The following is a 13,759-nucleotide window of genomic DNA, read 5'->3' as shown; positions in this document are numbered from 1 at the left end:
TCTCGGTGCCCCGGAGCCCCAGAGACCGGAAGTTCGTGTCTGGAGGAGCTTCCGGGAGCTGCTGCCTAGGGTCGCTGACGTGGAGGCGTCCGAAGGGCAGCGGGGAGTGGCAGGGCTCGGGGATCGGGCGCTGGAGCTGGAGGCCTGAAGGATGCTAACCAAATTCGAGACCAAGAGCGCGCGGGTCAAAGGTAGGGAAGAAGAAAAGGGGAGACGTGCAGGCTGGGTGTCAGGGGCGGCGCTGTTATAGGGGAAGAGAGAATGGGTGGACGTGCCGGCTGCGTGGGGCCCACGGGACGAACCCGGGAAGACGGAGGGAGGGAGATTCGGCCTAGCGGGCAGTTCTCCGGATCTGTCTTCCTTGTGTCTCATCGGGCTTTGGTTTACCTGTAAAGCGTTTCCTGCACCGCGGAGGATCCATTTGTCCGGCTCCCTGTTCTTTCCCTTCCCGCTTCCCGGTGGCTCCGCGCCCTATTTGTTTTCTTCTGCTCCAAGGCCCTGTGACCTGTTATTCGGAATGGCTCTGGGGATGCAGTCTCTCACTCGCTCCAAGTCAGGAACTTTTTCGGAGGGGAGTACTGGCCCCCTGACTTAGGGAGGCTTTGCCTGCACCATCTTAACATCCAGTGCCTGTATTGGGCTTTATTTCCTACCTGGAAATAGGAATTTGAGGTCTGTAGCCCCGGGAAAACCTGAGCTTGGTAAGGTTGCCAGATAAAATACAGGATGCCCAATTACATTTGAATGTCACAGAGCAAATAATCTTTAAGTATTGTGGTTTATCTGAAATTCAAATGTAACTGAGCACCTTGCATTTTTGTTAATTTGGCAACTCCAGAGCTTGAGCTGTGCTCACGGTGGTGGAAGACACCCCCATGATGATGTTGCACTAGCAGTCTCTCGGATTGTTAAACTGGGAAAGGCAGGGACGGGAGGTCTACCGAGATCTGGAGAAAATGTGTCTGGAATAGATAGATGCAGCATAGCAAAGTAGTTAGGAACTTGGTGTTTGAAGTCAATTGGGCTTGCTTTGGAACCCTGAGACACTCAGCAAAAAGCTGTATGACCGTGGGAGACTTACTTAATGTCTTCAAATTTATTTCCTCATTTGTAAAATGTGAGTAATTAATGTTCGTTGTCAGTGTGAGACTGTATTCCGAGCAGGTTCTAAGTTTTATGGGAATCGTGAATTTCTGGGATGTGGGTGGTTGGAATGGATTGCCAGAATCCTTAAGTTTTCTCTTCTCCTAATTTCTTTTTGGGCAGTAGATGAGGGGAAAAAGGTGCCAGAATATTTGAGGGTTACTGTCCATTGAGTGTCACTATAATTGTTAAGGGGAGGAAACAAGCAACTTAAGGGGAAAATAGACAATTTAGAAGAATAAGTGTTCCACAAATAATGAAAATTGTTCTACCTCCACATAATGAAAGAAATGCAAAAAAAAAAAGTATCTTTTTTGATTTTACATTAGTAAAACAAAAAACCAGCATAACATCTTGTGTTAACCAATGTGTACAAAATATGGGTACCTTCCTAATCTTGATGAGACTGTATATTGGTAGTTTTTTCCAGTTAAACGATATCTACCAGAATGTTAGATGCATGTACTCTACTCCTGAGCCATCCCACTTTAATGTCTTCAGCCTAACTCAATAATACAGTAAATAGGCTAGATTATGTGTAGAAGTATCTTCAATAAGTGCTTCTAATAGCCAGGAATTGGGGGAAAGAATTTAAAAGCCTATTACTAGGCTAACTTAAAACTATGAGGCCCTTGTTCCTCGCAGTTATAAAAAGAATGAGGTTATGTTTATATGTAGCTAAATGTGATGATATCCATACCATAAGTAAGAAAAAAAGTTTGCAGAACATTATAATGTGACACTCATTCTCATAGCATAATAAGGCTTGTGCTTATACAGAACTTTATTAAAGTCCGGAACAATATCCTCCAACCTGTTAACAGTTGTTACCTCTGGGGACTTCTATTTCTAGTCATGATAAGAACCATATTTTACCTTTTTACCTTAAATAACAACACAACTGAACAAAATGTAGAAAGTGAAAATTTTCAGATGTGGACATTAGGCAGTGCAGGAAAACGATTCTTGAGAGAAGGGAAGTAAACAAGGTGAGTCTTGTAACTGTTTTAGTTTGGTGCTTAGACAGAGTTCGCAGGCTGCAGTGAAGGTAGGAGGAAGACTTCTATGAGAAGGCTTCTTCCTGAGAAGACAGAGTTTAGAGTTGCTGGAAACAAGCATGGTTGGACATTGCTGGGCAGAATACCAGAGAAGAGGAGGCGGCCCTGGAGATCTGCAGGGGGTCCCCTCTGGCCTCTGAGTGCTGACCTGTACATGTATGTTAGAAAATTATCCAAAACTTAGAAAAAAAAAAATTGGTAGGGAGTAGGGCGGAATAATCCTTGGAGCTCATGCAGGAGTGGAAATAGTTTGTGTTCCTACTAACTGAGATGGAAAGATTAGCTGATATTTCAGTGTAACATATAGAGCCCAAAGGATTGGTATTACCTTTGGAATGATTTCAAATTAGTCCCAGTCTAAAGGCTGTTGTGGACCCCCTGTAACAAAACTTAAAAAGTAAACCTCAAAAAGATCATCTGATTCCAGGTAACTTAACTGCACCATAGAATAAAACTCAACAGTATTTGAAGGAATATTAACAAAAACCCAGCATCTAACATTATAATTTTCACAGTGTTTAACATCTAATAAAAAGCATTGGCATGTTAAATGAATGTATAGACCTGTGATTAGCTTAGCATTTCCTTTTTCTTATCAGAATTGACAGAAGGTGACATCATAGGGGTTATTAGTTTATTTTATTGTTTTCTGTTTTATTCCAGGGCTCAGTTTTCACCCCAAAAGACCCTGGATCCTAACAAGTTTACACAATGGGGTCATCCAATTATGGGACTACCGAATGTGCACCCTCATTGACAAGTTTGATGAACATGATGGTAAGATAATTTCTTTCTTCCTCTCTCCCTTCCTTCCTTCCTCTTTTCTCCCTTCCTCCTTCCCTCCCTCCCTCCCTTCCTTCCTTCTTTTTTTGGATTTATAGATTTATTTGAAAGCTAGAGTTACAGAGAGGGAGGGAGAGACAGAGAGAGAAAGCAATCTTCTATCCATTGGCAAACTCCCCAAATGGCCACAACAGCACATTAGTAGGGAACTAAATTGGAAGTAGAACAGCTGGGACACGAATCATCACCCATATAGGATGCCGGCATCATAGGCAGCAGCTTAGCCCACTGTGCCACAACACCAGCCCTGATAAAAAGATAGTTTCTAGGAGAGAGTTAAGAGATACAAGAGGGTGGGCGTTTGGTGCAGGGGTTAAGATGCTGCTTGGGGCTGGCACCGCAGCTCAAAAGGCTAATCTTCCACCTGTGGCGCCGGCACACCGGGTTCTAGTCCTGGTCGGGGCGCCAGATTCTGTCCCGGTTGCTCCTCTTCCAGGCCAGCTCTCTGCTGTGCAGTGGAGGATGGCCCAAGTCCTTGGGCCCTGCACCCCATGGGAGACCAGGAGAAGCACCTGGCTCCTGGCTTCGGATCAGCGCGGTGCACCCGCCGCAGTGGCCATTGAGGGGGTGAACCAACAGCAAAGGAAGACCTTTTTCTCTCTTTCTCTCTCTCACTGTCCACTCTGCCTGTCAAAAAAAAAAAAAAAAAGATGCTGCTTGGGACACCTGCATCCCAAATCAGAATGTCTGGGTTTGAGTCCTGGCTATGCTTCCAATTCCTACTTCTGCGAATGCTTGCCCTGGGAGGCAGCAGGTGATGGTTCAAGTACTTGGATCCGTGCCACCCATGTAGAAGACCCAGATTGAATCTGGGCTCCTAACTTTGGCCTGGCTTAGCCCTGGCTGTTGTGGGCATTTGGAGAGTAAACCAACAGATGGAAGATCTCTCTTTCTCTTTGTCTCCATCTCTGCCTGTCTGCCTTTCAAATAAATAAAATTTTAAAAACGGGAGATAGAAGTATTTATTGTCTCCTGTGGTTGTTTAATCCTTGTTTGTTGGGAATCCCTTTGAGACTAAAGAATATGAAAGGAACAGAACAGAAAAATCCTAAACAGGAATTTGTTAGAAGTTAGAAGGAATCTCTCTCTAACATACACTGTTTGCCTTCTTTCCCAGGTCCGGTGCGAGGCATTGACTTCCATAAACAACAGCCCCTGTTCGTCTCTGGAGGAGATGATTATAAGATCAAGGTAAAGAGGGTCTCTGTAAGAGTAGAGGACAGAAGAATGTGGGGAGATTTGAGAATTATGCAAGCAACTAGAAGACAAGGACAGCTGATTGATCCAGAGCTCAGACTTTATTCTCCGGAGCACTTAACCCAGCAAACATGTGTTGAATGCTGATTGTGTACCAGATACTTTTCTTTTCTGGGGAATTCAAAAATAAAGAAGAAATGGCTTCTATTCTCTTATCCTAATAGAGGAGATAAATATATGTCAAATAATAGCATGTACAACTCGGGGAGTGATAATAGAGATATTTCAAGTGAAATAAGGAAGAACAGTCTAGATGCAAAGACAAAAGGCATGATATAACTGGATACTTTTGAGATACTTTAATTAGTTTTTCAGAGATAAAACTTGTGAGAAAAAATGAGAGAAGGGGCGGAAGATGAGAGGAGCAGATTATGGAGTACCTATTTGCAGTTCTCAGGAGTTTGGATGTTATCATATACATAGCAAGGAGCCATTAGAGACAGGTGTTATGTGCAGTGAGTTAAGCAACTATGTAGGATGCCCACATCCCATACGAGAGTGCCTGGGATTGAGTCCTGCCTCCACTTCTTTTTTTTTTTTTTTTTTTTAAAGATTTATTTATTTATTTGAAAGAGTTACACAGAGAGAGAAGGAGAGGGAGAGAGAGAGAGAGAGAGAGGTCTTCCGTTATTCCCCAATTGGCTGTAATGACCAGAGTTGTGCCCATGTGAAGCCAGGAGCCAGGAGCTTCCTCAAGGTCTCCCACATGGGTACAGGGGCTCAAGGACTTGGGCCATCTTCTTCTGCTTTCCCAGGCCATAGCAGAGAGCAGGATTTGAAGTAGAGCAGCCAGGACTCGAACCAGCGCCCATATGGGATACCAGCTGTGCAGCCGTGGCTTTACCCGCTATGCCATAGCACTGGCCCCCTGCCTCCGCTTCTAATCCAGCATTTCTGTTAAAGTGCACTCTGGGAGGCAGCAGATGACGACTCAAGTACGTGGGTTCCTGCCACCCATGTGGGACACCCAGATGGAGTTCCTGTCTCCTGACGTTGGCCTGACTCAGCCTTGGCCGTTAATGGGCATTTGGGGAGTAAACTGGTAGATAGGAGATATATCTCTGTCTCTCTTTTTATGTTGCTTTGCGTTTCAAATAAAAATAAATAAATAAAGGGGTTTAAATATAAGAGTAACATCAGATTTAAAAATAATACTCAGAGGGGGCTGGTACTATGGCACAGAGGGTTAAAGCCCTGGCCTGCAGTGTCAGCATCCTGTGTGGGCACCAGTGCGAGACCCCAGATGCTCCACTTCCAATCCAGCTCCCTGTTAATGCACCTGGGAAAACAGTGGATGATGGCCCAGGTCCTTGGGCCTCTGCACCCATGTGAGAGACCCAAAAGATGCTCCTGGCTTCAGATCGGCTCAGTTCTTGCTGTTGTGGCTTTTTTGGGGAGTGAACCAGCTGATGGAAGATTTCTCTCTCTGTCTCTACCTCTCTCTGTAACTCTTTCAAATAAATAAATTTTTTTTTTTAAAGTAGTACTCAGATGGTAGCATAAGATTAGACAGGATACCAGTTAAGGCAAACTGTTATGTAAGACCTTATGAGATGAACAGAGCCTGAACTTAGGCAGTAATGGTTGAAATGGAGAGAAAGAGATGAATGTGAGAACTTAACGAATTGCTAAATATTGGATGGATGTTGGAAGACTGATAAGGGAAATAAATCAGATGACCTTCAGGTCATCTTAGGTCACTGGCGGAAGAGGTGTCATTAGGGAAGGAAAATCAAGGAGGAGGTGCAGTTTCTGGAGCAGGGGAGAGGAAATGGGTAATGATTCCATCTTGACTCTGATGAGTTTGAAGCACTTAAGGGATAGTCTAGTTGGAGCTGTACCTGTACTGAAGATATATTTAGGAGTTGTCATTAGGAAGGAAGGAGCCAAAGCAGTAGTCATAGAAGGTAATGCTCAGAGGGGCCGGTGCTGTGGCACACTGGGTTAAAGCCCCAAGGCTGCCGTGCTGGCATCCCATTTGGGCGCCGGTTCGAGTCTTGGCTGCTCCACTTCCAATCCAGCTCCCTGCTAATACACCTGGGAAAGCAGTGAAAGATCACACAAGTGCTTGGGTCTCTATACCCATGTGGGAGACCTGGAAGAAGCTCCTAGCTCCCGGCTTTGGATCAGCTCAGCTCTGGCTGTTGTGGCTATTTGGGGAGTGAACCAGCTGAGGGAAGACCTCTGTCTCTTGTTTTGCTCTTCTCTGTCTCTTTCAAATAAATAAAGTAAATCTTTTTTTTTTTTTTATAAAAAAAAAAAAGATAACTCTGGGGCCGGTGCTGTGGCGCAGCTGGTTAAGCCACCGCCTGCAGTGCCGGCATCCCATATGGGCGCTGGTTTGAGACCTGGCTGCTCCGCTTCCGATCCAGCTCTCTGCTATGGCCTGGGAAAGCAGTAGATGATGGCCCAAGTCCTTGAGCCCCCATACCCACGTGGGAGACCCATAAGAAGCTCCTGGCTCCTGGCTTCGGATCGACACAGCTCTGGCCGTTGCGGCTAATTGGGGAGTGAACCAGTGGATGGAGGACCTCTCTCTCTCTCTCTGCCTCTCCTCTCTCTGTGTAACTCTAACTTTCAAATAAATAAATAAATCTTTAAAAAAAAAAAAAAAGATAATGCTCAGAGAGTAGGTTGAAAAAGATGTCAAACCATTTAAGAAGGAGTTGGCATAGGAAAGAGTGATTTGAAAGATTAGAGATGAAACAAAAAGGAGAAACAGATGCCTCTTAGATGCAATGGACGGACTGAATTTTGGGAAGAGGAGAAAGTGGTCAGAATAAGATAAGACTGAGAACTAACCTTTGTATTGCTTAAATAGGAGAGTATTAATGTGAAGTAAGGAAGCAGGTAGAATATATATAGTTCTTTGAAGAAGATTGCGATAAAAGCAAAAGTTAGAGGGGCCAGCGCCGTGGCGTAGTAGGTTAATCCTCTGCCAACAACAGTGCCGGCATCCCATATAGGCACTGGTTCTGGTCCTGGCTGCTCCACTTCCAGTCCAGCTTTCTGCTATGGCCTGGGAAAGCAGTAAAGGATGGCCCAAGTCCTTGGGCCCCTGCACCCACGTGGGAGACCCAGAGGAAACTACTGGCTCCTGGCTTCGGATCGGCGCAGCTCTGGCCATTGCAGCCATTTGGGGAGTGAACAAGCAGATGGAAGACCTTTCTCTCTCTCTCCCTCTCACTATCTGTAAATCTACCTCTCAAAATAAATAAAATCTTTAAAAAAAAAAAAAAAAAAGCAAAAGTTAGTGCCAGCAATCTTGAATCTGTAAAAATAAATCAAAATTTGCTCTGTTTACCTCTATAAATTGTTTTCTTCAAGTCTTTGTATCCAATCAAACCAGTGAAATTTACTTAATAAAAAAAGTCAAGTCTTTTTTTTCATAAATTCCTTCAGGAAGTTATATATTGTAGATTACACAGCAGAACTTAGGTGGCAGAAGAGTGAAAAATGACACCTGCTTGTGGAGAAAAGAGAATGAAAGGAAAATAGTTCCCTCTGTTATCTGGTTTTTAGATCCTGCATCCCGGGGCCAGTTAGTAGAAGTTGAGTCCAACTGTTAAATCTTTTGAATCTCTTAAGGACATTACCTCATTGTGATATTTCTAGAAAGGTACTTAGCAAATACTTTTAAATGATGAACATATGAGTATCAAGAATGGTTAATTTTGGAGTAGGCATTTGGCACAGCACTGAAGTCACTGCTTGGGGTGCCAAGTTTGAGTCCTGGCTGTGTTCCTGATTCCAGCTTCCTGCTGTTGTGTACCCCTGGAAGGCAGCTCACTATATACAGATAGGTATAGCATCCGTGGACTAAGTGTCACTTCTAGAGTGAGACTGGAAGACCAACAAATGGCAAGACTGTTAGTCTAAAATCCTGTAGTTCTTCAAGGAGTCATAGTTCTGGAACTTGATAGAGGACATGAAAGGAGTCAAAACAGAAAAGACAGAAGATAGAAATGTGAAAGTTTAAAACTCTGAACTCTATAAGAAAGAAAAAATGTCATAATATTTATGTTATGATCTAATTTGTGTGCTGTGCTGTATAAGACAGTTCAGAATTTTCATGGAAAATTGAATTAAAACAGAGACCAGCATTGTGGCACAGCAGGTTAAGCTATAGCCCACAGTACCTGCATCCCACATGGGCATCAGTTTGAGTCCCTGCTGCTCCACTTTCAATCCAGCTCCTGCTGATGTGCCTGGGAAAGCAGTGCTTGGGCCCTGACAGCCATGTGGGAAACCCAGATGAAACTCCTGGTTCCTAGCTGCAGCCTGGCTTAACCCTGGCCATTTGGGGAATGAACCAGCATATGGAAGATCTTTTCTTTCTCTCTCTGTAACTGACATTCAAGTAAATAAAAAAAATTTTTTTAAATCATAAAAATACAAATTTATGTTGATACAAAAAGTTCATGGAGGGGCTGGTGCTATGGCATAGCAGGTAAAAGTTCATGGAAAATGCAATTATGAGAAAACTGCATTGATTTCAATTTCCTTTGCAACAATAAGTTATCTTTAAATTTAATTTCTTTCTTTTAGATTTATTTATATATTTATTTGAAAGAGTTACAGAGAGGCAGAGGCAGAGGCAGAGAAAGAGAAGTCTTCCATCCGCTGGTTCACTCCCCAAATGGCTGCAACGGCCGGAGCTGAGCCTATCTGAAGCCAGGAGCCAGGAGCTTCTTTGTCTCCCACGTAGATCCAGGGGCCCAAGGACTTAGGCCATCTTCTACTGCTTTCCCAGGCCATAGCAGAGAGCTGGATTGGAAGTGGAGCAGCCAGGACTCAAGCCGGCACCCATATGGGATGCCCATGCTGAAGATGGCAGCTTAACCTGCTGCACCACCAGCCCCCTTTTAATATAATTTCTTCAGGAGCAGAAGCCGAGAATAGAACACAAGTACTCCCATATGAAGTGCAGGTGTCTTGACCATTAGGCTAAACACTTGCTTCCTGTTTTTTTTGTTTTGTTTTGAATTGATTTAGGTGTGCAATAACTGTAATTATTAAAAAAGAATTAATGTTTATAAAATGTAAAATGTTAGCAATTTTTGCATTGCCAAGTAAGTCAAAAGCTTTCAGAAAGATAACAGTAGGAATTATTTGAAAAAATAGCTTTTTTATTTATTTGATACAGAATTGCAAGAATAATTTAAAGAATAATTAAACCAAGAAACCATGTTAAAGAATTTGTTGATCAAATATAATCTGATACTAGTACCAGTTGAGAGAATAATAAAAATAGCAAGTGGAAAAAAAATAATATAATTTCTATGAACTTTTTAGAGTATCCCCATACATGTGTGTTTTTATATACATGCCTGAAGAGATGATGGTAAAAATATTAGAATACTTTGACATTGCATGCTGTTTACCTTTCCTCATTCCTGTGCATTCTTACTGAGCACCTGCCAAGTGTCAACCACTGTGTTAGGTGCTAAGGGTATAGTGTGGAGCACAATGGACAAGGACCCTGCTTTTAAGGAGCTTGCATTCTTGTTTGGAAGATCATACTCAGCCTTTAGAACTATCTGAATTTGTTATAGGAAATGATACTATTTTTTGTAATTTACAGGAGAAAAAGTTTTTAAATTATAAAGATTATGATAACAAACTGGCCCAGATAGATTATAAACAGATATTAAATGACATTGAAAAATGAAATTAAAAGAAAAAAATCTGACCTCTCATTTTTGTAGTTTTAGGGAGTTTTCTGGATAAGGAGGATGAGTTATCTTATATATGATCGTACTTTTAATGCTTTTTTTTTTGAAAGATTTATTTATTTATTTGAAAGGCAGAGTTATAGAGAGGCAGAGGCGGAGAGAGAGAGAAGGAGAGAGAGAGAGGTCTTCCATCTTCTGGACTACTCTCCAAATGGCCTCAGCAGCTATACTGGGCCAATCAGGAACCAGGAGCTTTTCCTGGATCTTCCATACAGGTGCAGGGGCCCAAGGACTTGCATCTTTTTTTTTTTTTTTGACAGGCAGAGTGGATAGTGAGAGAGAGACAGAGAGAAAGGTCTTCCTTTGCCGTTGGTTCACCCTCCAATGGCCGCTGCGGCCAGCGCATGGTGCTGATCCGAAGCCAGGAGCCAGGTGCTTCTCCTGGTCTCCCATGCGGGTACAGGGCCCAAGCACTTGGGCCATCCTCCACTGCCTTTCTGGGCCATAGCAGAGAGCTGGCCTGGAAGAGGGGCAACCAGGATAGAATCCAGCGCCCCACCAGGACTAGAACCCAGTGTGCCGGCGCCGCAAGGTGGAGGATTAGCCTGTTAAGCCACGGCGCCGGCCAGGACTTGCATCTTCTACTGCTTTCCCAGGCCATAGCTGAGAGCTGGATTGGAAGTAGCACAGCTGTATCTCGAACTGGTGCCCATATGGGATGCTGGCACTGCAGGTGGCGGCTTTACCTGCTACGTCACAGCACTGGCCCCTTAATACCTTCTTTAGTTGTATCCATGGATGCCTAGTTCTTTGGTACTTGACACAACTTTATTATTTGAATATGATATTGTTTCTCTGCTTAGCTCAGCCTAATTGAGCAATGTAGTATTTTCCATAGTAATGAGTTAACATCTATTTACATGATAAATGACCACAGACCACAGATGTCTGGACATTGGGGTTGGCACTGTGGCACAGCAAGTTAAGCTGCCATCTGTATCACTGGCATCCCATATGGGCTTCAGTTCGTGTACCTGCTGCTCCGCTTCTGATCCAGCTCTCTGCTAATGCACTTGGGAAAGCAGCAGAGGATGGACCAAGTGCTTGGGCCCCTGTACCCACATGGAAGACCTGGAAGAAACTCCTGGCTCCTGGCTTTGGATTGGCGCAGCTCCAACCGTTGTGGCCAACTGGGGAGTAAATCAGCAGATGGAAGGCCTTTCTCTCTCTCTCTCTCTGTCTCTCCTCTCTCTGTGTAACTCTGATTTTCAAATAACTAAATAAATCTTTAAAAAAGGGGGGGTGGGCAGTGCTGTGGCACAGTAGGTTAATCCTCTGCCCGCGATGCCGGCGTCCCATATGGGCACCGGTTCTAGTCCCGGCTGCTCCTCTTCCAATCCAGCTCTCTGCTGTGGCCTGGGAAAGCAGTAGAAGATGGCCCAAGTGCTTGGGCCCCTGCACCCAAGTGGGAGACCCAGAGGAAACACCTGGCTCCTGGCTTCGGATAAGCGCAGCTCCGACTGTTGAGGCCATTGGGGCGTGAACCAATGGACAGAAGACTATCTCTCTGTTTCTCCCTCTCACTGTCTGTAACTCTACCTCTCAAATAAATAAAATCTTAAAAAAAAAAAAAAGGAAAAATGTTAAAAAACAAAAAGGGTTTGTATTCAAGCTGAGAATACGGTTATTCAATCAAAAGGCAAATTTCAAATTAAGCCCTGGAAGCAAGTCTTGTCTCTTCTTGTTAAAGAACGGTGATTTCTTCCCAGTGGGGGAATATAAAACCTTTCCATGATTTGAACAAAAAGCTTTCTCCCAGCCTTGTTTCCCACCGTTGTTGGTTTACCTTGTGTTTCCATCTTTGATCTTTTCCTCTTGGATCTTAAGCAAGACTCCCTACCAGAGTTCCTATTTAGAAATGCTAAAGCATAAATCCATAATTGTTCATTGAAAAACCTGAGCATTTCAGAAACCGAAGTCCATTTGATCCTGATCCTTAGTTCGATTTCTGTCTTTGCAGGTTTGGAACTACAAGCTTCGGCGCTGTCTTTTTACATTGCTTGGACACTTAGATTATATCCGCACCACATTTTTTCATCATGTAAGTAGCCATGGTAACTCTGGTTTTGGAGCACTCTTCAGCTTTCCTCTAGTAATCGCCTGCTTTTCCCTCCAGAACCCATGCTAGGATAACAGAATCACTAATGTGACTCTTCCAGGATCTGTGTGATATTAACCCTTCTCCTTTGTTTCCATCTCTACAAGGAAGCTCTTGATGGTATACTGAATTTAATTAGACTCAGTGGGCTCTCTGAGGAAGTCATTATTTCTCTCTAGGAAAAAGCAGGGAATTGGTTTTTGGTTTGCTAAGCCAGCAAGCAAAAGTTTGTAGACTAATCCTGTGTAGGGTATTATTATTAAAGAGTAACTATATCTGGAAGAAGGTCCAGCTAAGATGCTATTTTGATAGGTTAATGAAGCATTTACAATTACATCCATCTCTCCTAGGAATAATGGGTTTTGGTGGAGCCCTGTCATTAGCCAGGCTGATCACCTTCTTTGATCTGTCAAGTGTCATAGTAGATTTAAATACTGAGTTACAGATTAGAAATTTAAAAGTTCTTAATGCAATCCCAACCTGTCTGAATCTCACGATAATTTTTTGTTCTTTATTCTCAATAAGCTAAATCTCTTGAATTGTTAGAACTTAATGACATAATAAGACTTGATTGAGAATATTTTATTTCCTTTTTTTTTAAATTTGGAAGTTTTAGAAGAGACTGACAAAGTTACAACTGAAACATGTGAGAATGATAATTACTCAATAAGATGATCTATTAGATAGGAGCTGTTTGTCATTGCTCTGAAGAGCTTGCAGGAGATCCTTACCTAGAACAAGTTGCTATTTACCTAGAAAGTTACTGAACACCTTTCCCCACCCCGAGTTCAGTAAATGTATTTGTGCCTTATACTTAAAATGCTCTCTGTTAAACACCAGATATACAATGTGAAGAAGAAATATTTCGTTTTCTCCGGTCTTACAACTTAAAAGTGTGGTTTAGACATCTTCACATATTACTTTCTCCTTTGGTTACTGAGACTTGAGAAGTTTTGAAATTGGATGGTCTGACAGAGATAAATCAGAATATAAAACAAGGGCAAGCATTTAGCCTAGAAGTTAAGACACTGGTTGAGATGTCTGTGTGTCCCATATTGGAGTACTTAGGTTTTTTGTTTTTTTGTTTTGTTTTGTTTTTTGACAGGCAGAGTGGATAGTGAGAGAGAGACAGAGAGAAAGGTCTTCCTTTTTGCTGTTGGTTCACCCTCCAATGGCCACTGCGGCCAGCGCATGGTGCTGATCCGAAGCCAGGAGCCAGGTGCTTCTCCTGGTCTCCCATGCGGGTGCAGGGGCCAAGCACTTGGGCCATCCTCCACTGCCTTCCCGGGCCACAGCAGAGAGCTGGCCTGGAAGAGGGGCAACCAGGACAGAATCCAGCACCCCAACCGGGACTAGAACCCGGTGTGCCGGTGCTGCAAGGCGGAGGATTAGCCTGTTAAGCCATGGCGCTGGCCAGAGTACTTAGGTTTGATACCTGGATCTGGCTCCTGACTCTAGATTCCTGATAATGCATAACCTTGTGAGACAGCAGTGATAGCTCGAGTAATTAGGTTTCTGCTACCCGTGTGAGAGAGACTTGGATTGAGTCCCTAGCTCCTGGATTTTGCATGGCATGGTTGCTATTTGGGAAGTAAACCAGTAACTGGGAGCTCTCTTTCTGTGTG

General features: G+C 43.4%; 1 protein-coding gene across 1 annotated transcript in view; it reads left to right on the top strand.

Annotated features, from left to right (window-relative positions):
- Positions 1-46: 46 nt before the first annotated feature.
- COPA (COPI coat complex subunit alpha) overlaps positions 47-13,759 on the top strand; it is a 54,337-nt gene continuing 40,624 nt past the window's right edge. The window contains exons 1-4 of the mRNA XM_062192571.1: positions 47-191; positions 2,865-2,978; positions 4,162-4,235; positions 11,997-12,077. Coding sequence (XP_062048555.1) covers positions 152-191; positions 2,865-2,978; positions 4,162-4,235; positions 11,997-12,077 — 309 coding nt within the window. The 5' untranslated portion in view covers positions 47-151. The remainder of the gene's footprint in view (positions 192-2,864; positions 2,979-4,161; positions 4,236-11,996; positions 12,078-13,759) is intronic.

Source organism: Lepus europaeus, chromosome 5 (assembly GCF_033115175.1).
Source record: "Lepus europaeus isolate LE1 chromosome 5, mLepTim1.pri, whole genome shotgun sequence".
NCBI lineage: Eukaryota > Metazoa > Chordata > Mammalia > Lagomorpha > Leporidae > Lepus > Lepus europaeus.
This window is presented reverse-complemented; position numbering and strand designations above follow the sequence as displayed.